This window comes from Ahaetulla prasina, chromosome 2 (genome assembly GCF_028640845.1).
Source record: "Ahaetulla prasina isolate Xishuangbanna chromosome 2, ASM2864084v1, whole genome shotgun sequence".
In the NCBI taxonomy this organism is placed as follows: domain Eukaryota; kingdom Metazoa; phylum Chordata; class Lepidosauria; order Squamata; family Colubridae; genus Ahaetulla; species Ahaetulla prasina.
In genome coordinates, this window is record NC_080540.1 from 63,354,780 (window position 1) to 63,376,810 (window position 22,031).

At 36.4% G+C, this 22,031-nt stretch overlaps 1 protein-coding gene across 1 annotated transcript in view; it reads left to right on the forward strand.

Moving 5' to 3' along the window:
- The window catches only part of ERC2 (ELKS/RAB6-interacting/CAST family member 2), a 617,452-nt gene that overhangs the window by 117,628 nt on the left and 477,793 nt on the right, over positions 1-22,031 (forward strand). The window contains exon 2 of the mRNA XM_058170468.1: positions 2,103-2,519. Coding sequence (XP_058026451.1) covers positions 2,103-2,519 — 417 coding nt within the window. The remainder of the gene's footprint in view (positions 1-2,102; positions 2,520-22,031) is intronic.

The window sequence follows — 22,031 nt, forward strand, 5'->3', positions numbered from 1 at the left end:
AAGTATGTTCAGTCTCGTCCTAAGAAACTTTGAGTATGTGTGGAGGGGACGGAGTATAGAAAAACAAACCATCTTGATGGGAGGAATGTACACTTCTTTGAGGGGCTCCTCAGATGGGTTTAGAATTTTTTCCCAACCTAAGTTAATAGTGTAAAACAGAATGCAGTACATTCTGGAAATGGAATTCTGTTAGTAATTTTGTTTATAATTGTGCTCTATCATTTAACTGGATGATGGCTGGGAGGCGGAGAGGATGTTCCTTTTATTTCTGCTGTACTTGCCATATTTTTCCTAATAACAGAAAGATTGTATGTAATTGCCAGCTGGCTTTGGGAATTGATTAACTAACAGCAGACATTAATCTTTAAGCAAATTAACAGTAACTTTGGTTTGAGATGCAATTTCTACCTTCAGTGTTCAGCAATAAGATATAATAGAACTGCATGAATTTTGGGACCTTCCATGGTGTAAGCTAGGACTTCAGTAGATGACAATAAACACATGTACATATTTTTCAAACCTACACTTCAATGTATAAAGCCTCATCATACAATCTAATGTGTATAATCAATTCTTAAACATGAAAGTTAATTTTAATCAGTAAATACTGTTTACAATCTATTACCAAGCTAGAAACTACAAAGTCTAGAAACATAACTAACGTGAAAATAAATCCTGTTTATAATTAATATTTAGTGTTCATATGCCAATGTTTAATATGATTATATGACATGCTGGCTCTTTGTGTGAAGGAAGAACATTCAACTCAATGCATGTATTTTGAGATGGCAATGTACTGTTGTAGGAGCAAATACCAGATTGACTTAATATGGATGAAGATTGGTACCAAGAGTAAATAATTTGGTCAATCCGTGAATTATAACTTGAATCCAAAGTTGCAATTCTTGTTCCTAAAAGTGTCTTGTGCATATCTGACACAATATGCTGCATGGAAAAGCAAAATAAGTTTCAAAGACATTTTTTTCACCTGTAAATGGGGCATTTGTGGGGTGTGATAAAAGTGAAGATGGCAGTCATAACTCTGTAATTGAAAGCTCTGTTTTTCTTTATGGGAGAGGCCTTCAGCTGTGCAGTCACTCCCCCATCTTGACTTTTCTGATTCCCTGTCCCCACAGATGCCCCTGTCTGTCTGTTACAAGTTGTTGCAGTTAGACAAATCAGGAAAGATGATTACAGATTTATTCATTAGTATTGTCAAGGGCATGTACAGAATACTGCCGGAGATGATTTTTGAATCATCAAAGTTGGAGACTTTGAATCCAGCTCAACTTCTTTTGGTCCTGTGTGCAAAACTGCATTTTTGATTGCATGAAGGGGCGGGTGCATGTGCTAATATTTAATATTAATATTAAATTGTAATGCTACCACATAAGCTGATACTGTTTTTATTTTCTGCTGGGGATGCTTTAAGTGACCTTTAGTTCTTTTGGTTGAATTGCTTTTGCTTGCATTTAAACTTTATGTTGATTTTGCTTCATTTTTTTTTCCATTTCTCATGCTGTTCAGGTTTTGGATGCCAGGAAAACAAAGGTTTGTTCACTTTTTGCAATCAGTTTTGTTTGCAAAATGTAGCATTTCTTAATGTGTGATTTTTGATATGCTTATCTCGGTAGCTGCAACAATCCTGCTTAATAAAGTGGCTCATAGCTTTCATTAGCAACCTCATTTAACAGTTCAGCCCCTTTACTTTCATACGGCGTGATTAGCACTAATCACTTGCACACTTGCACTGTATGAAAATGTCTAAGCTTCTCTTCCCTCCCACAGCCCAACCAAACCTGATTGCTAAGGCTTTTTAGATACAGTGTTTGGTTATGGAATGCCAGTCTTTAACATTTACATTTTTAACACTGTTCTTTTCACCTCCTTGTCATAAGGCTTGTGGTTCACTCTGGGTAGTATGTGTAATTTGTACTGTTTGTGTTTTTCATTCATCTCTCTATGGTTTCTAACTGCAGCCAAGAAGCATCATAACAAATATTATCACTCTCATGTGTAGATTCTCACCAGAAATTTTACTACAGTTTGGAATGTTACTTCTTTAATCAAATCTTTACTTAGAAGTTTCTTTTTCATTGCAGCATCTTCAGTTAACAATTCAGGCACTCCAAGATGAACTTCGAACGCAGAGAGACCTTAACCATCTCCTTCAGCAAGAAAGTGGCAACCGAGGTGCTGAGCATTTTACGATTGAACTGACGGAGGAGAATTTCCGAAGACTTCAAGCTGAGCACGATAGACAGGCAAAAGAGTTGTTTCTCTTGAGAAAAACCTTGGAAGAAATGGAGCTGAGAATAGAAACCCAAAAGCAGACGCTGAATGCCAGAGATGAATCCATCAAGAAGCTTCTAGAAATGCTGCAAAGCAAAGGGCTGCCATCCAAAGGAATGGATGATGAAAACGAAAGAACTCGAAGGATGGCAGAAGCGGAATCTCAGGTTAATCATTTAGAAGTGATCTTAGACCAGAAAGAGAAGGAAAACATCCATCTTAGAGAGGTAAGGAAACCATGCTCATTTTGAACAGAATTCAGCTGCGGTTTTTGCAGAGACTAAAAAACAAATGGAAACAGGATGGTTGCAATCTTACTTTCTGTAATAGTTTTATAAGTGGTCTTCCTCTCCAATCCACTTCCCAAGTGGCAAGTAGAATGTAAACATTTGAAAGTGATCCCCATGCTTTGGCAATGCCATTTTTAACTTCTGGCTAGCAGTTCTGTGGAACTTAACTATAAACTATTATACTTTATATGAGTGATGTTTATCTTGGGGAGTGGGTGTCTCTGCATGTCATAGTACACTCTTTTCCTCACACAGGGCCTACCAGTCATTCAGTAAAGTTTATGCAAAGCAGCCAGCAGTAGAGCTGAATTCTGGATCCTTGTCATGTTAATTGAATGTTGCATCTTACATTTATTGAAGGGAGAAGTTTTGGCTCTTTTCTACTACTTGGGAAGGTGATTTTGCATTTCTGTAAAACAGCTTTTCTATGCAAGGCTTAATATTGTTTTTACTGTATTACTGGTCTTGCTTAAGGGTCTGCTTCTGATTTTTGATAGTACAACCAAGGAGGATCTAAAGGTCATCAATAAGTGGTTGGGCTGAATACAAACTGTTGATCATGGGTTAAACTTGGGTCCAACTGGACTAAGAAGATCTAAGAAGAATATTCTCATTTTCACACATGGTTCCTCTTCCAGCTAGGATGTGCCATATTGAAGCATACATACAACCCTTAATTCATGAATGTCCAACTTTTTGACTTGCTTGGGATGCACTGAGGGAAGAGAAATTGTCTCGGATTGCATATAAAATATATATTATATTTAAGGTATATAAATTACAAATTTCTTTTAAAAAATTATAATTTTGTAGGGCTACATTAGTAGCTGTCCAAGGCTGCATGAGGCCCGGTGGCTGTGTGTTGGACATGCCTGCTTTAACTGGCCTTGGATCCAGTTTATTTATTTGACAATTCCTATGCTAACGTGCTTAATTCTTAGAATTCTAATTTCCTAAAACTATTTTTCTAGGAAGAGTTAATCTTGATTAAATCATAAAGCAATTGTACAGATTACAGCACCACATCATTCTTTGCAGTATGTTTTGCAGTAAAGTTTTTGAGGTATATTTGGAGCAAACAATAAACATTGGGACCATTTTTGTAAAAATGTAGGTTTTAGGGAAATTATATACTTGCCAGCTTTAATGAAGCAAAAGCTTACTAAGAATTAGTCAGGTGTGATAGTGAAGAAGAGATGCCAAAAGAAGGTAACTCCTAGCTACTGGAATTCTGTCTCAGTTGTTCAAGCTGCATATTCCATGCCAAAACAAAAGATGAACAAGAAACTTTCAGACTAATATAGCACATTTAGTTCCTTATGTTACACAGAGATGGGCCAATACTTCTGTCAGTCTTTTTCTAACTTTGGGGCCATTTTTAATTCAATTTTGCCTTTTGCAGCTTATTACTGCAACTTGACTGGATGTGAATCTATATAAGTGATCTCAGACAAAGTACAATAAAGTCACTATGGATTGTACTTTTCTTTTCTTTTCTTTTTCTCTGTTTACATCAGCTAATGAGGAGACATTGAAATACTTGTATATGGGATAGTGAGACTTTATCAGGATACAGTGGTCAATTTTGCATGCTTATTAGGAAATTGCAATAAAAATATTAGATTTACTATTAAAGTTTCCAGTTGTCTTCACGATGCTTTTTAGCTTTAATAGGATTCCTCTCTGATTTAGCTGTGTGATAAAACATAGAATAAGCAATGGTTTTTTGGGGAAACATTTAAAATCTTCCTTTATTCAGAGCAAAAAGTAATCACAATGCATGAGGCCCATTTTGATGTTTCCAAATAAATGCATTTAGTTGAATTTTCTGATGTGCAGGGTGACACCTCTGAGAAGAATGAAGTAAAATGAAATGCTTTTTGTTTAAGAAATACTTATTCCTTTCATGAAGACAGATAGGTGCAGAAATTGTCTCCAAATGTAGTCATTGAAGGTAATGTTTGTTATCCTTGAACAAATTTTGTGAAAGCATTCTTGTTCGAATGGCAGCTTTCCTTCCTACAGGATTCATTGCAAGATATTTTTATACTGCCTGACTATGAGCAAAGGTTATTTACAAATGCGTTCTATTATTTTGCTTTGTATAAGTTCAACAGATAATTAATAATATGCATTATATTCAATTTATTAATAAAATGCATTATAAGCGGCATACTTAATGATATGAGCCAATAGTATGCTGTAGTTGCCCAAAAAGACAACACAGTCCTAGGCTGCATAAACAGAGGGATAGAATCAAGATCACATGAAGTGTTAATACCACTTTATAATGCCTAATACCACAGTTGGAATACTGCATCAATTTTGGTCCCCACAATGTAAATTAGATGTTGAGACTCTAGAAAGAGTACAGGGAAGAGCACCAAAGATTAGGGAACGGGAGATTAAACCATAAAAAGAATGGTTGCTGGGATTGGGCATGTTTAGTTCAATGAAAAGAATGATGACTAGGGGTGACATGATAGCAGTGTTCCAATACTACATTGTGGGGTTGCCACAAAGAAGATGGAGTCAACCTATTCTTCAAAGCACCTGAAGGCAGGACAAAAAGCAATAGAAGGAAATTAATCAAGGAGAGAATGAACCTAGAATTAAGGAGAGATTTCCTGACAGAACAATCGATCAGTGGAACATTTTGCCTCAAGAAATCGTGGGCACTCCATCACTGGAGGCTTTTAAGAAGACACTGGACAGACACTTGTCTAATATGGTGTAGGTTCTCCTGCTTGAGTAGGGCACTGGACTAGAAGACCTCCAAGGTCCCTTCCAGCTCTATTCTATTCTAAAAAAAAAAAAGGGTTGGGTAAAGGGTTTCCTGCCTGAGCAGGGCCTGGACTAGAAGACCTTCAAGATTCCTTCCAACTCTGTTATTCAAGTATTTAACTTTTTCCAAAATGAGTAGTACGTGTTTAGTCCTTTGAAAATAAAAGAACAAAAGAACAAGCAAAGTTTACACATGATTAGCAATGAGTTATTTCAAAATCAGGATTCCCAAACTTTCTCTTATAGATCAGTGGATCCAAATAGAATTAGATTTGGAGTAACCAGAAACCGCAGCATTAATATTCTTATAATCTCTGTAAAATCTCTTAACGAAGTTTACACTAACTATATAATTTAGGGAGAAAATGTGTCAACACCTGGACAGTAAATTTTTTTCACTCTTCTTAAAATGTTTACTTTCCATGACTTCAGACAATTTAGCGCATAGGCAAAAGCTTTTGTAAAGTTCTGGTTGTTACTGGACGCCTTGCATCTGTTCCAGATATACTACAAGTAATCCTCATTTAACATTGACTTGCTCAGCAACTGTCCAAAGTTACAACGGTGCCAAACAAGGCATACTTACGACTGGTCCTTTTAGCTGTGGCTGTTAATCATGTCACTTAATCATGACCTGAGCATTCGGCAAGTGGCTTGCAATGATGATGCCACAGTGTTCTGCAGTACCACAACTGCCATTTGTGACTTTCCCTGACAGCTTCCGACAAGCAAAGTCACTGCGGAGCTGGCAGGAGGTTGCATATGTTGAACATGTGAATGCAAGACACTATGACTGTGAGGGATTTACTAAACAACAGCCATTAGGACAGCTAGCTCTGTTGTTGTTAAGTGGTGCAGTGATATGATATGACACATGATGAATATATTGCTTAGCGACAGATTCCTGGCCCCAATTACCCTTATTTATTTATTTATTTATTTATTTATTTATTTATTTATTTATTTATTTATTTATTTATTTATTTATTTATTTATTTGGTAAGCATGGATTATTAGTAAAGAGAAAACGTAGTTAGAAGAACCTACATTGGTTTTAAATTGTGTAAATTAAAGTTTATTTTATTAAATAAATAACTGTGTGGTTCACAAAGAAAAACATATTCATCTAAAATTGCACTTTGAGCAAATTGTAGAATTTTATATTTGGGCAACATTTGTGATTAAAGGCAGTTTTTCCAATGTTTATAACAAGTTATTTTTTGTATCTGTTTTTTCAAACTGCTTTAAAAGAATTTGGGGATGTGATTTATGACTTGAATAGATGACATTGTAAAGCTCCCCATAGCAAACTGCTCTCAGAAGTCAGCACTGCCAATATACTGAAAATTGGAGGCTACAGTATTTTGACCCAAAATGGGAAAGGTGCTCTAAAATAAAGTTTAAAATCACTTCATAAATAACATTGTACTTGTACATAGGCAGTGTATTAATCATGCTGTTTCAACTTTATGATGAAGCCAGTCTGGGCCTAGATTTCCATATTTGTGTACGTAAAATTATATTTTATAATTATTATATTTAATAATATAAAAATACATTTAATTAACTTTCCTGTTTCAAAATGAAGGATTCCTGACTTTTACTTTCAAATTTTATCACACATCTGTCTGATGTGATTAGAAAAAAAACACAATTCTTTTTTAATCATGTGGTAATCTAGCACAGATGCTTATTATTACTCTTCGTTAAATGTAGTGACCTCACATGTTTTACTCTAAGTACCTTAAGAATTTTTTAAAAAAACATATTATTACTGCTGTTAAAATCTGGCCTTTAGTTGATAAATCTCTAATAAAGTATAAAGTTCCACTAAGTGTTTTATGTATACATATACTCTCACAAACTGAGTATACTTTTAATGCGTTTTCCCTAAAAGCAGAATATGATGTCATCATTACATGCAGTTTTTAACCCAGGCTTCTATCAAAGTTGTTTTGTTAAACTGAAAAATAGGGTGGTGATGTATGTAAGTGCATAATTATACAAGTACCCGTTTCAAATGCTGGACAACTTAAACCAGCTTAAACTTTGCTTCTCTCTCTGCAAATAACCAACTGAAAGGATGAGGACTGATAATAGAACTTGAATTGCTGACATGAATTATTTATGGCAAAGTTTTTAGAACTTATTCATGGAGTAACATTTCTTCTGTAAAACAGATGCTTTGCAGACATTTGTGTTTATTGTAAATGCCTTTCATTGGAGCCAGTTATAATTTACTAAGGAAACCTTTTATCAACCCAAGCATTTCTTTCTCCATCCCTTTGAGAAGTTAGTTATACAGATTAGCAACCACTCCAACACCAGCCTCTTTATTAGGTTCATTTTGACTTCTTTTAGACAAGCTCACAAACTGTGAATTGTGCTTGAATATATGCAGATATGGTATAAATATAACTGCATGAGCTCAATATGTGGGTATGTAACATTTCTCTCTTTGTGTATATATGTGTTCGTGCATGCTATGAATACCATCTTATCAAAAAGGCGATTGTATTTTATTAAAATTCTATGTATAAATTAAAATACAATATTTTGGACCAAATTCGTAGGTGTGGAGTAGGAAGCTTTCATAATCTTGGCACAGACCCCAGACAGGAAAACATAGATTCACTCCAATTATATTCCTGAAAACAGTAATTATATTTAAGGCTGGCTGAAGGCATTTTTGCTGCCTCAAGCACTACCACAGCCAAAATATTAGGCCCAAAGGCAGGACAAACTTTTTTGCTACCTGAAGCACAGCATGTCACAAGTGCCTTTCTCTTGACACTTTAATTTACGTATTTGTAAGTAAGTTTCCATAATCAACTGAAAATGTACTGTGCCTTTATAACAAATGGGGGTGGGGCTGATGTGGAAAATAACATCCAATAGTCTTCATATTTAGACTGCCTTAATTTTCTGCCCAGCTACATGTAGTTTTCTTCTATTCATCTTTTTTTTAATTATAGGAATTTAAAACTAATTAAAGGTGTAACCTATTTTATTTAAACCCATATGAAAAAGTGCCAGGAAATTATGCTGCAAGTGGGTGCAAAAAAGGAGATGAGGGCTGCATGGATCTACTGGCTGTGTGGGATGTTTATCACAGCATTTTAACTTAAATAATTCTTCCCCAGCAGAAGATGAAACTCGTCACATGCATTCACACTGTCCCTGAAGGCATAGCATTCTTAGACTACAGCTAAAAACCACCATTCCCTGTCTTCCAAATCTAAATTCAGTGATGATAATTATAATGACATGTCCAGACACATGTCCATATGTGACTTCATTAACTATGCCAACAAAGTTCCTGCTGGCCCAACTGGGTTCTAACAAGGCTGGCAAATTGTCCTGTGCTTATAGATTTACTGCAGGCCATTTTAAGGACAGAAGTTGGGATATTTCTCACCCAGCTTTATCAGACAAAATAACATTAACACTCTCCTGGGTGGGCTTTGACATATATAGGCAGTTGGCTGAGAAGGGATGGCCTAAGTGACAGCTCACTGGTACAGAGGTGCTCTGCTCACCTATCTGGTCACCTAAATGACCTATCACTTGGATGATTTTTGTAAGACTAGCAACTCCTGTCAAAACTGCACAGCTGACAGCTGTTTGGGTGGAAGCAGAAGCCTTCATTTCTGCTTCATTTGTGTTCCATCTTTGATCCATTGGCCTGGTAGCCATACTATTTTTGGATGTGGGTTTGCTAGTCTTTCTGTTACTGAGTGGAATGGGAAGCTGGCAGTTTTCGTGCCAATTTCATTCTAGTTTCCTCAAAATGGCACTTTCCAAGTAATAAAAACAGCAGGAAGCCTTGGCCCTGCTAATTCATTGTTGGCAAAAACAATGAGAAATTTGTGGAGCCTTTTCTAATGAAAAATCTGCAGTACATTACTTTGGAACACCAGCAACATACCCCTAGCAGAGCCAAGCTCCCTTTCCTAGTTTACATTGATTTTCTATGCAAGCAAATATTTATATTTTTTACATACTTTTGCAAAGTCATCTGTTAATTTTGGGCTAGTACAAGGAAATGGAAATGATAAGTTATGCCAATTGTACCCATTCATGGTACTGTACCCATTCAGGGACTGAAGGACCCTGAATATGGTCAATCACACCATGATATCTTCAGGGGTGGGCTTCAAAATTTTTAGCAAGGGGTTCTCTGCCTGGTTGCTGGGTGGGCGTGGCCATGGTGGGTGTGGCCTAGTCAGCCTCTTGCACCATGGGGGGGGCTTTTTGCCCTCCCCGGGCTCTGGAGACTTTCCTTGAGCCTCTGGGAGGGCAAAAACTGCCTCCCCAGTCTCTGGAGGCCGTCTGGAGCTTCTAGTAGGCCCGTTTTTGCCTCCCGGGCTCTGGAGACTTTCCTTGAGCCTCTGGGAGGGCAAAAACTGCCTCCCCAGTCTCTGGAGGCCGTCTGGAGCTTCTAGTAGGCCCGTTTTTTGCCCTCCCTGAGCCCTGCACTTACCTGCATCCAAAACGGGCTGCATGGGGACTCCTGGGAGGAGTGGGGTGGGAGGGCCAAGGCCAGCCAGGAGTGGGATTTGGGGGTTCTCCATACTGCACAGAATCTTAACTAGAGGTTCTCCCAAACCCCTGTAAACTCCTAGCAGCCTACCCCTGGATAGCTTCCTGATTGGATTGTTCCAATGCAATCTACATGGGGCTGAAAACCACCTGGAAGCTTTACTTGATCTAGAATATAGTGGCATGGATAGTTATGGTGCAGTTCCTTACGCACCCTAATATGGCTACTCAGAGAGATACACTAGCTCCAAAGCTGCTGGTTATCATCTCTGAAGCCTTACATGTCGTAGACTGCGTTACTTGAGGGCCTGTCTTTTCCCAATCCCAGGCATCTTTCCACCTGATATGCTCCCAAAGGGAGAGCCTGTTTCAGGTTCCTTCTTTTATACCTTGTCATTTTATGGGATCTAGGAAGCCTGCCTTTTCTATGGTTGTACTTGTTCTATGGAAGGATTACCTTCACTCTCCCCATATAACTCTTGTATTTTGTTGCTTTCAGGAAAATCCATTAAGATCTGGCTCTTCCCCCAGGTATTAGTGGCTAGTTTAGTGGGAGTTATGTTCTGGTAGTTTGGATGCCATTTTATATTTTGTAATATTATATTGCCTGTATAGGTGAGTTTTCAGCTGTTGTCTGTAGACATGAGAAATGGAAAAAGTAGTTAGGTTCTTATCTAAAAACATTCATTATTTATGCATGCAGGTATGTATAAATGTCTTCCCCCCTTTTTCTTAATTAATAAAAATCCTTAATTCTTTAAAATTCTGTTCTGTTAACATTTAAGTAGACAAATTTATAATCCTGTATGGATAATATGGGACTGATTGTATTATATCCAATACTTCAGATTGTTGAATTTTAAAAAATAATAATAAAACTTTAAGAAGCTATATTCAAAACATACAATATGATGATTCAGTATCATGTTGTTGTTGTTTTTTAATTTACCTCCTGCTGATTTTCTTCTTGAGATTCAGCACTAATACAGAAATGCAACCTATCCATTTGAAGCTTTGTCTTACAGTATATATAATCTCAATTGTAAAATGCAGTGGGGAAATATTTGGATCAGGTGAGCAGTATCTGCTGAGAGTTATGCTACATTCGCTTGCATCTTAGTGGGAAAGCTCTGGAAGACATCACATCTGAGCTCTGGATTTTGCATCTTTAATCCTAGATAAGTGGGAAAATCGCTTCAAAATATGAAAATACATTTTGCAAACATTTTCTATTAGATTGTTACATTCTGTGGTGGCGCTGTGGTTAGAATGCAGTATTGCAGTCTAAATCTGCCCACAGTCTAGAGTTCGAACCTCACTGGCTCAAGGTTGACTCAGCCTTCTATCCTTCCGAAGTCGGTAAAACGAGGACCAGATTGTTGTGGGCAATATGCTGACACTGCAAACTGCTTAGCAAATGTTGTAAAGCATAACAAAGTGATATGTGTGTTATAACAAAGTCTAAGTGTTATTGCTATTGCTATCTTATGTGGCCAAGCTTTTTAGTAGGATTAGTAATACTTTTTATTGGCTTTATATATTATACATTACAGGGTACTGGCCACCTTGGTAGCAATAGAAAAGCTGGAAATTAAGTAAAAGAAAAAGATTAAAACGACCAATAGAGATAAAGTTATTTAGAAATAAGTATACATAATGGGAATTATTTACTAGTATGGTGGTAGAGAGACAATTAGGGTGTGAATTATTTGCACTGTTTTTTGACCTGTAAGGAATAGCACGTCTAGAAATGGGACTTTCATTGTAGCGGTATCCAAATGGCTGCCGGAGAATTTGGGAATATATTGATGAAGAATCAATAAATAGGGTGTTCTGGGAACTGTTTATTTTGAATCCACTGGATCCAAACTCATTCTATTACTATAGGTAATCTAATATGGGCCAGTCAGCCATACCAGCCATGGATCAGGCATAGTTAATTTATCCCATATTGCTAACGTGGGAAGGGCGGGTGCAATTTAGTAATATCAGGATTTTCACATTGCACATTTTTGGCCTTGGCCAGCACGAAGTGGTAATGTTGGAATGTGCAAGAAGATATGCCAACATTATTTCTCCCCAGCCCCATAATAATTTGCTCTATATGTGTGTTTAGGATTAGGAACATAGCCTAAAGGTGTGTCATTACCATTTACCATTCTAGGTTTAGCAGCTATGTGACTGTTTTTCTTCTCCTTCCCCAAATATCTTTTTTCCTTTTCTGTTTATTTTTTTCTGCCTTAATTATAAGAGGAGCAGCAACAGCCTCTTGAAGATTTGGATCAGGAAATAACTGGTTGGTGAAAAAATAAATTCATCATGAAACATTTAATACATTCAACATAGACATATATAAACAGATGGTATGACTTGGGTTGCATTTCAAGACATGGATTTGCCTTTTAGGGTCCTCTCAGTAGCTTGGATTATGGTTTTAAATCAATTCAAATTCATCTTTTCTTGCCCAGTGGATGTCCAGCGAGCCTTTTTTACTTCCTCGGAGGCAAAGGTTAAATTGATCTAAGTGTAAATAATCATGCACAGAGCAGCTGATGGTCTTGGTAAAGCTGCAATTATGTAGGTTCACTAGATGGCACTATTGAATGAGGATTGTAAGATTTCACTGTTTTTTGCAACCGAGTAAGCCACAGTTCCTCAAACCCTTGTAATACATGATTTCTAAGAACTACTTCTGGAATGATAAACTAATGGGTGATTTTTTTGTTGGGGCTGGTTAAAATTTGATCCCTATTTGCAAAAGTCCCCTCTCTCTTCCTTCTCAATTGTTTTTTTAGAACTTATCTCCTCTCCCACTCTTCTGGGAACATTTAATCAGAATTTAGGATTTTAGGAAAAATGAAACTGCTACATGAAATTGAACCATTAATTGAAATTAACCTTGTTGCTGGTATCCTTAAGATTTATATTGACTGTTTCCCTATGACTATCATTAAGTGTTGTTTTTTATGATTCTTGACGAACATATTTTTTCTTTTATGTATACTGAGAGCATATGCACCAAGACAAATTCCTTGTGTGTCCAATCACACTTGGCCAATAAAGATTTCTATTCTATTCTATTCTATTCTATTCTATTCTATTCTATTCTATTCTATTCTATTCTAACCTTCTAAATTAACAATAAAGTTGCCTCATAATAAATCTGTGTCGTTCTATTGCAGTAGATGAGTGTTAAATTCAAACCTCCTTTCCTGTGTATGTATATTGCTTGCAGCCTTAAGGGAGTAGATTAAAAAAAACCACACCGATTTGTGACAAATGCTCATAGTTGAGCAGATACATTTGTGAAATAAGAATGTTCCAAAGTTATTTTTCTGTATGCAGTTAAAGCTGCAGTATCGGTGCTATAAAACCAGACCAGACGGTTCATGTGTACAGTTCCAGAACCCCCGAAAAGCCTCATGTTACTTGATTGGCTTCAAAATAAGCTTGTGCAGATGTATCACTGAAGCACAATAATATTTTATTTTAATGAAATGCCTCACAACCTTACCTGCTGTATAGTATATTTATTTGAAAAGTGATTAGTCTGATTTAAACCTTAAAATAACTATTGGTAATTGAACAAAAGGGTTTTTTCTGAGTTAGTTTGGCAGATTCAGTAGTACCTCAGGGGCAATAATAGTAAGTCAATTCTTTGATTTAACAGTAATTTACCAATCACAGCAAATATTACAAATTATTGAAATAATTTTTAAAAACAGGAGTTCTAAAACCTTTTTTTAAAAAACCTCATTTTGACTCTTTTTTGTGGAGTACTATATATAAAAATAGTCAGCCAAGTATCAGTCTCCCAAGTACATTAAGCAGGAAACACAACAAGATGAACTAATTCCACTTTATTCTAAGTCTATCAGTGTTCTGAGAAATGCACCCATTGAAAGCAGAACTCCGAGGTAGGTAGATTCCTCATAGAACATGTTTATTGGATACATCATATCGGCACAGCTGGTGAAAACCAATTCTAAAAGTTCTTGTGGGTTTCACCTAATTAAAAGAATAAAACTTCGTCCCTTCCCAATGTTATCAGTCACATTGTCCAATTAATATACGTTAGCTGGCAGGCTCCTCTCCTCCTTCACCTCCTCTCCTCCTTCACCTGTTATGATGGCCTTGGTTCCCACAGGAAAACCTTTTATTTTGACTGTAAGCTGGGTTATCTACTTTCTCCCTCCCTTCTCTCTCTCTCAGGCTTCATGGCAACTATGAGGCAGCACAAGATGGCTTCAGCCAGGTTCGCTTCAGAGTTGACAAAGGCTACATTAACAGAATCTTGCAAGTCTCAAAGTACAAACTGTTTCTTTTTACTGTCTGATAAATTAGGGCAGAACCTTCCTAAGCTTCTTTCTCTGCCCGTTACATGATGGTTGGCTCCTCCCCTTTTGTCTGATAGTTTCTTAGAGGCATCTCTTCTTCCCATCTTCCAAAGTCATTGTCACATTCCATTACAACAAGGCAAAAACCATGCTTAATTTGATTCAATTTATGACTACTTTTAGTTACCATTAACTTTAATTTACTCTCTATCTTGTTCTGTCAGATTTAAAATTATGATTTGTAACTACTTTGGAGAGATCACATCTAAGATTTGGGCAATTCCTATGTAGCTCTATTGTGGTCTACTTATTTAAAGGGAATAACATGCAAGTTTAACAGACCTTTAAATGTTCCAATGATTAAGAATTGGTTTCTTGTTTTTCTGATGGCACTTTCTAGTGGTCAGTGAGAACAGTTTTTATACAAAAATCAAATGGATTTGATTTTTGATTTGAATTCAGATGAAACAGAAATACTATTTTTCAAACAGAATAAAAAGGTGAAATAATTAAAAACACCGGACCAATGTTATATTAGTATGTGAGAAGAATTACTGCAAAATCATATTCAATCATTTTTTAAAAAATATGTGATTTTCTTCTTCAGGTGATTATATTTATTCTTCTTACAGCAATAAGGTATATAATCCTTGTGATGATTTCACACTTGTGCACAAATTGGAATGCATATCTAATCATCTTAGAATCTGATACTCGACAGAGAGAATAAGGAGTTAGGTTATAATGGCATTTCCAGAAAGAAATTTCCAATACAATTGAATGTGTGTAAGAAAGGGGGCTACAAGCAGCACAGTTGTACAGCAGGGAATAGACATGAAACTTGTAGGGAATTTTTAGGATAATGGAAACATAGACAGCATTAGAAGATGAAGAACATTTAAGCCTTCTCTAGGACTGTGGATTTTCAGAGTTAATTGGTACAAGAGATACGTAAGACCAACATTTTCAGCTTTGTTAACTGATTTTAAAAGAATGAATGACATCTTATTACTTCAAACCTAGTGAAGTAAATAATAAAGAATGGCTAATGCTGCTGACCAGAGGAGTCACAATTTCAGAAGAAAAACCAGGATTACTATAAAACTGTGCAACTAAAACCTGGTGAAAATGAAGAAATCTAAGAATTGTAAAAGAATTAATCTAAAGGTTTGCCCTTAACTTTTAAACCGATAGTATAAAACAATCTAGATCTTAATCTAGATTTTGATTTTGAGCAGCTCAACCATATTAGCCTGTTCCTCTTAAATACGAGGGTGCCATATAATGTGTGTTTGTTTGGAGGAAGGAAAAGCTGTACAGAATCATTGAAGCATAGGGTTGGAAGGGACCTTTGAGGTCTTCTAGTCCAACTCCCTACCCAAATCAGGAGTCCTCATACTATCTTGGACAAATGGTTGTCCAATTTTTTCTTGAAAACTTCCAGTGATGGCACATCCACAGTTTTGGTAGCCATGCTATTCCATTGCTTAATGATTCTCCCTGATACGAAATTTCTCCTTATTTCCAGGTTAGATCTCACTCTGAAAAGCTTCAACCTATTGCTTCTTGTCCTATCCTCAGGTGCTGTGGAGAATAAACTGATGCCCTCTTTCTTGTGGTAGCCTCTCAAATATTGAGCTGTTCTTCATAGGATGTAGCCTCCAGAACCCTAGTCAACTTTGTTGTTCTTCTCTGCACTGTTTCTAGGGCCTCAGCATCCTTTTTGTATTGTGGTGACCAGGACTGGACAAAGTATTCCAAATGTGGCCTCACATCTCTCTGTTGATGCATCCCAAGACTGCATTTGTTATTTGGGCAGATGCAGCATACTGCTGTGCTGACTCATGTTTAAGCAGTAGTGCACCAGGACACCTAGATCCCTCTCATAGGCACTATTGTTGAGCCAGGTACCACTTATCCTGTACCTTACTTTTCTTACCACTGAACTGCATCGTGTTGGACAGGGCCCAATGCTCAAGTCTGTCAAGATCCTTCTGAATCTTGAGTTTATCTTCCATAGTGTAAGCAGTTCCCCCTATATGTGTAACGTTTGCAAACTTGATGTGTGCCCCTTCAATCCTCACGTCTAGATCATTTATGAAGATGTTCAAGAGCACTGGGCCCTTTGAGGAATCCCTCCACATACTTTCTTCCTTATTTCCCTAGGCATAGATGTAATTTCATTAAGGACCACACAATGAGTGTGCGTATTTCATGGTTATTGCCATGAAATTCATGGTTATATTCTTCATATTCATATTCTGGCAAGAAATTACTTTGTAAGATCAAACACTAAATGAGGTTTTAATGCACTTTTTGCAGACCATTAGAATTCAGTACATCGATGGTTGCAGTTTTTAAAAACTGAGTTCCAATAATCTAGTTTAAAATAGTTTTCCATGTATTTCAGCCCTAAAGAAATTGTATTTTTTCTTTTCTTTGAAAAACCTTTAGCAGATTTAGGAAATAGAATGTTGTAGGTCTAAAACTTTGTTGGCTTCTGAAACCTCATCTAAAATGGTTAATGTTCCCGTAGTGATCTGTATTCACTTACACTGCAAAATGCTTTTGGGAAGCTGTTGTCTTGGAATAAAATGAACTGGAACTACTTTTAAAACAAAACAAAAATCCAGAATCTTCCCCTCTAGCCACATTGTTTTTGATGTATTTATTTGGGGCTGTTGGATAAAACCTCTAGATAGGCATTTGCAGAATTTAAACTGAAAGGCTAAATAATTTTGTTAGAAACATATGATTTCTACATGTCGTGACACTAATGGGATGGAAAATGCTAAAAGTATACAAAATTTGGGTTTTGAATTTTTGTGATGTAAAGCCAGCCTAGGTCATGTTGTTACAAGGTAGCACAGAGTTGAAAACAAATGAGCCAGATAAGAAACCCAAACTGCCAGTTTTGCTCTTAGCTTCCAACATACAGATTTCTTGGCCTGATTGCTGCATATTCAAATATGTTTGGCAATATTTCTAAAAAACACTCCTTTACCATACTTAGCATTTACAGTACTGGACTTTGTCTTTAATACAGGAAGCCCCTCCGGGATTCTGTAATGTGCTAAAAAAGATCTTGTCTAAAACTCATGAAAATAAATAACATCTAAAATCTGGTTTGAATAAATGACTAAAATGAACAAAAACCTTTTTTGTGTGTTCAGTTTATATGTACAGTTTATGTGTATGTTTATATATGTGTACATACTGGCATCTCCATAGCTATAGGGTGACATATATTATAAAACCTACAGTCATGGACCAAGGAGCTGTTTTGGTCATAGATCGTTCTTGTTGCTTGAGAGAGAGGGATTACTTTTCCAACAATATATTTTTTTTCTTTCTTTCTTTCTTTCTTTCTTTCTTTCTTTCTTTCTTTCTTTCTTTCTTTCTTTCTTTCTTTCTTTCTTTCTTTCTTCCTTCCTTCCTTCCTTCCTTCCTATCTTCCTTCCTTCCTTCCTTCCTTCCTTCCTTCCTTCCTTCCTTCCTTTCTCTTTCTTTCCTCCCTCCCTCCCTCCTGCTGGCCTTGCCTTGCCTTGCCTTGTCCTGCCCTGCTCTATCTTGCCTTCTTACAGAAAGCTGATCATCCCATTGAACAGCTTGATTTATATGAGATTCCACTCCTGTTTTTAGTATTCTGGCTCTTTTGATATGGTTAGCAATGAAGATTTAACACATGCAATCAAGTTAACTGCTCAAATGCGATTAACTGTGAGAGAGGTGAGTTGCCTTGTTAGAGATATGACATATGAAAATATGACTTCAGAAACAGAGTTGTTAATGCCTGGAATGCACTACCAGACTGTGTGGTCTCTTCCCAAAATCCCCAAAGCTTTAACCAAAGACTATCTACCATTGACCTCACCCCATTCCTAAGAGGTCTGTAAGGGGCGTGCATAAGAGCACCAGCGTGCCTACCATTCCTGTCCTAATGTTCCCTTTGATTGTATCCAATTTCATATAGTTATTACATACTTATGGTTATATATATGCTTATATATCGTATAGTTATTTCATGCTTATGCTTATATATAATGTTGTGACAAATAAAAAAAAAAGATAGCTCTGCTTATCCTCTCCATTATAGAAAAAGGTTTCTTTCAGAGATCTCCCTGATCTCTATTGCAATCTTCCTTTGGAGTAAAGAAAATATCTTTTTAAAGGGTGAATTGTATTTTCTGCCCAATTACAGTATATATATTAGTGAATCTTTCTCTACTGGTTTAAAATGGATTGCCATATGTGCAGCCTTTAACTTTTTGTTCCTATCTACAACAGAATTACTTGGCTTTGTTCATGGTGATATAAGCCATCATGGCAACTATTTGCCATCAGGCAGTTAATATAGGTAATATTTATCTGCATAGATAAATATATAAATATAGATGTATCTGTATAGATAAATAGGATTCTTCATTTAAAATATTTGCAAGTACTTCATTGTGGCTAATTATATTTTTATGTTACATTGATTGAGAGATAACTGATTATGTGCTATCAAGTTAGTGTTGACCTTTAGCAACATAGATTTGCTCCATGATGATCTGTCTCTAATTTGATCTTTCAGGTCTTCCAACGGTTTTTATGTTGAAATTGAAAATGGCCCAAACTGAAGGGAGGAGCAAATTGGACTGATTTTGAGTTAGTGTATATTTGCAAGAAGCAAATTTAGTTCATTTGTAAATATATGCAGAGCCAGCAGGCAGATATGTTAAATTAAATTGTGGAAAAACAGATCATTTTAAAAAAGTGTTTCAAAACATTTTCTACATCCTTTTAAACATACTGCTTGGTAATCTGAGAATGTACGATCTAGTTTCAGTCCCTCTGGTTTTGTATCAAACGCACAATGTAGACATTTTGGTAATATTGATGTTTTTAAAAATGACATATGAAAAGGGCAAGGAAGATACCATTTGCAGGGCCAGCCATGCTGCTAAGCACCATGGTATTTCCTTGTGTAGCAGATCTATATGGGAAAGCTATAGTCCAATGGTGAAGCACAAGCTGAGAAACTTGGAAAGTGATTGGTATATCAAGTCAGTCAATCCATCAATTGTCAAGTATTATATCTAGAAGATTGCACATAACATTTGAGAGGTGTTCTGATCTGGTATAGTAGAACGTAGTGAGCTAAATGAACAAAGTCTATGTTGGTTTGAGAGAAGCCCTGGTATGGAAAAAGGCTGCTCAAACTCCTGGTTATATAATGGTGTATGGCAGCAGTAGGTAGGCTGGTTGTTGGGGGCAGCTGAGTTAACAGATGGCCCAAATGTGGTCATAAATGCAGGTGGGACCAAATGGGTCCGAATTTTGCTCCTGTGTCTGTGGGGGGATTGCAATAGTGGAATTTTGAGCACTTGTCCCAAATCCCTTTGCTCAATGTGATCATAATTTGGAACAGTTTCTGAATGAATAGACATTAAACAGGGACTACCTGTAAGTAATATATTAACTGCCTCTAACTGCTTGTATTTAGAAGATAGGATTTAAGAAACAACTGAAAATCAATAAAGGAGAAAAATGGAGAACTTTTTTTTTTAAAGTATTGAGCAACTGTAACTTAGAGTTCCTAAGAATAGAGACGCTTTGGAGATAAACAGAGAAAAAAAGAAGTAAGACTAGAAATGGAGATATTGGGAGTATGATGTTGACATTTATACTTTCTGCAGTAAATTGGAAAAAAATGGTCATGCTAATTTTTTTTACTCTTTGACAAGGACCATAAAGTTTCTGGATTGAGAGGAATGTTATGGTCTTACTTCAAACCTTAAATTAAATGTATATTTAATTGATATTAATTTGATCAAATAATAAATATGTTTTATTATAGTTGGTGATCAATGTTAATTGCAGTTCAAAGGCAAATCAGATCAAGTAAAACATAAAAATAAAGACATAAAAACATCACAGAACTAATGTAAAAAATTACTGAAATTATTAAACAAATTAGCAAATGATTAAAATTCAGTGAAGCTGACACAATTATTGCCTGTTCACTTCTATCCTGTCAACATTTAGTGATTAAATTAAAAACCTATAGGACTATACTTTTGATTTTTCTGGGGGGTGGGGGGGTAGACATGTATATCCTGGAACTTTAACTATTATATTACAAAATGGAAATATAATGTTCACAGCATGTAAAAATTACTACAGCCCAATGTTTAAATAGATTAAATTGTGACATAAAATCACATTTTGCAATCTTTTCTTCTTGCAAAGAAAAAGTGAGTTCAAAGGCCAAAAATTAATAGATATTTTTAAAGCCAGCATTTATTAACTGATATACAAGTGATGGTCATAAAACATGTTATGATGCTTTAGGCAATGGACCAAACTCAAGAGATCCGAAAGTCTTCATAAATGGACAGTTTGTAGATTTGGGGATATAATTAAATAGAATAACAGAATTGGAAGGGTCCTTGGAGGTTTTCTAGTCCAACCCCCTGCCTAGGCAGGAAACCTTACACCACTTCAGACAAATGGTTATCCAATATCTTCTTAAAAACAGTGTTTGGAGCATTCACAATTTCTGGAGGCAAGTTGTTCCACTGATTAATTGTTCTAACTGCTAGGAAATTTCTCCTTAGTTCTAGGTTGCTTCTTTCTTTGATTAGTTTCCACCCATTGCTTCTTGTCCTGCCTCAGGTGCTTTGGAGAATAGCTTGACTCCCTCTGCTTTGTGGCAGCCCCTGAGATATTGGAACACTGCTATCATTTCACCCCAGCCCTTCTTTTCATTAAACTAGACATATCCAGTTCCAGCAACTGCTCGTCATATGTTATAGCTTCCAGTCCCCTAATCATCTTTGTTGCTCTTCTCTGCACTCTTTCTAGAGTCTCAACATCTTTTTTACATTGTGTGACCAAAACTGGATGCAGTATTCCAAGTGTGGCCTTACCAAGGCATTATAAATTGGTATTAACACTTCACGTGATCTTGATTCTATCCCTCTGTTTATGCAGCCTAGAACTGTATTGGCTTTTTTGGCAGCTGCTGCACACTACTGGCTCATATTTAAATGGTTTTCCACTAGAACTCCAAGATCCCTCTCACAATTACTACTATTGAGCAAGGTACCACATATACTGTACCTGTGCATTTTTGTTTTTCTTGCCTAAATGTAGAACCATACTTTTTTCACCATTGAATTTCATTTGTTAGATAGTGCCCAATGTTCTAGTCTGTCAAGATCCTTCTTAAGCCTATCTTCCAGAGTGTTGGCTATTCCTGATAGCTTGGTGTTGTCTACAAATCTGATGAGTTCCCCATCTATCCCCTTATCCAAATCATTGATGAAGATGTTGAAGAGTACTGGGCCTAAAACAGAGCCTTGGGGTACCTCACTACATACTTCCCTCCATGTAGTTCCTTTGAGGACTACACGTTGTGTGTGGTTGGTCAGCCAGTTACAAATCCATCTGGTGGTGATGCTGTCTAACCCTCATTTTTCTATTTTATCTAGTAGTAGGTTACGGTTTACTTTATCAAATGCCTTGAAGTCCAAGTAAATTATATCAACAGCATTCCTCTGGTCTACTAATTTTGTCATTTTGTCAAAGAATGCAATAAAATTAGTCTGGCATGATCTGTTTTTGACAAACCCATGTTGGCTTTTTGGCAACTGCTGAACACTGCTGGCTCATATCTAAATGGTTGTCCACTAGGACTCCAAGATCCCTCCCACAGTTACTACTATTGAGCAAGGTACCACATATACTGTGCATTTTTTTTCTTGCCTAAATGTAGAACCTTACTTTTTTCACTCTTTAA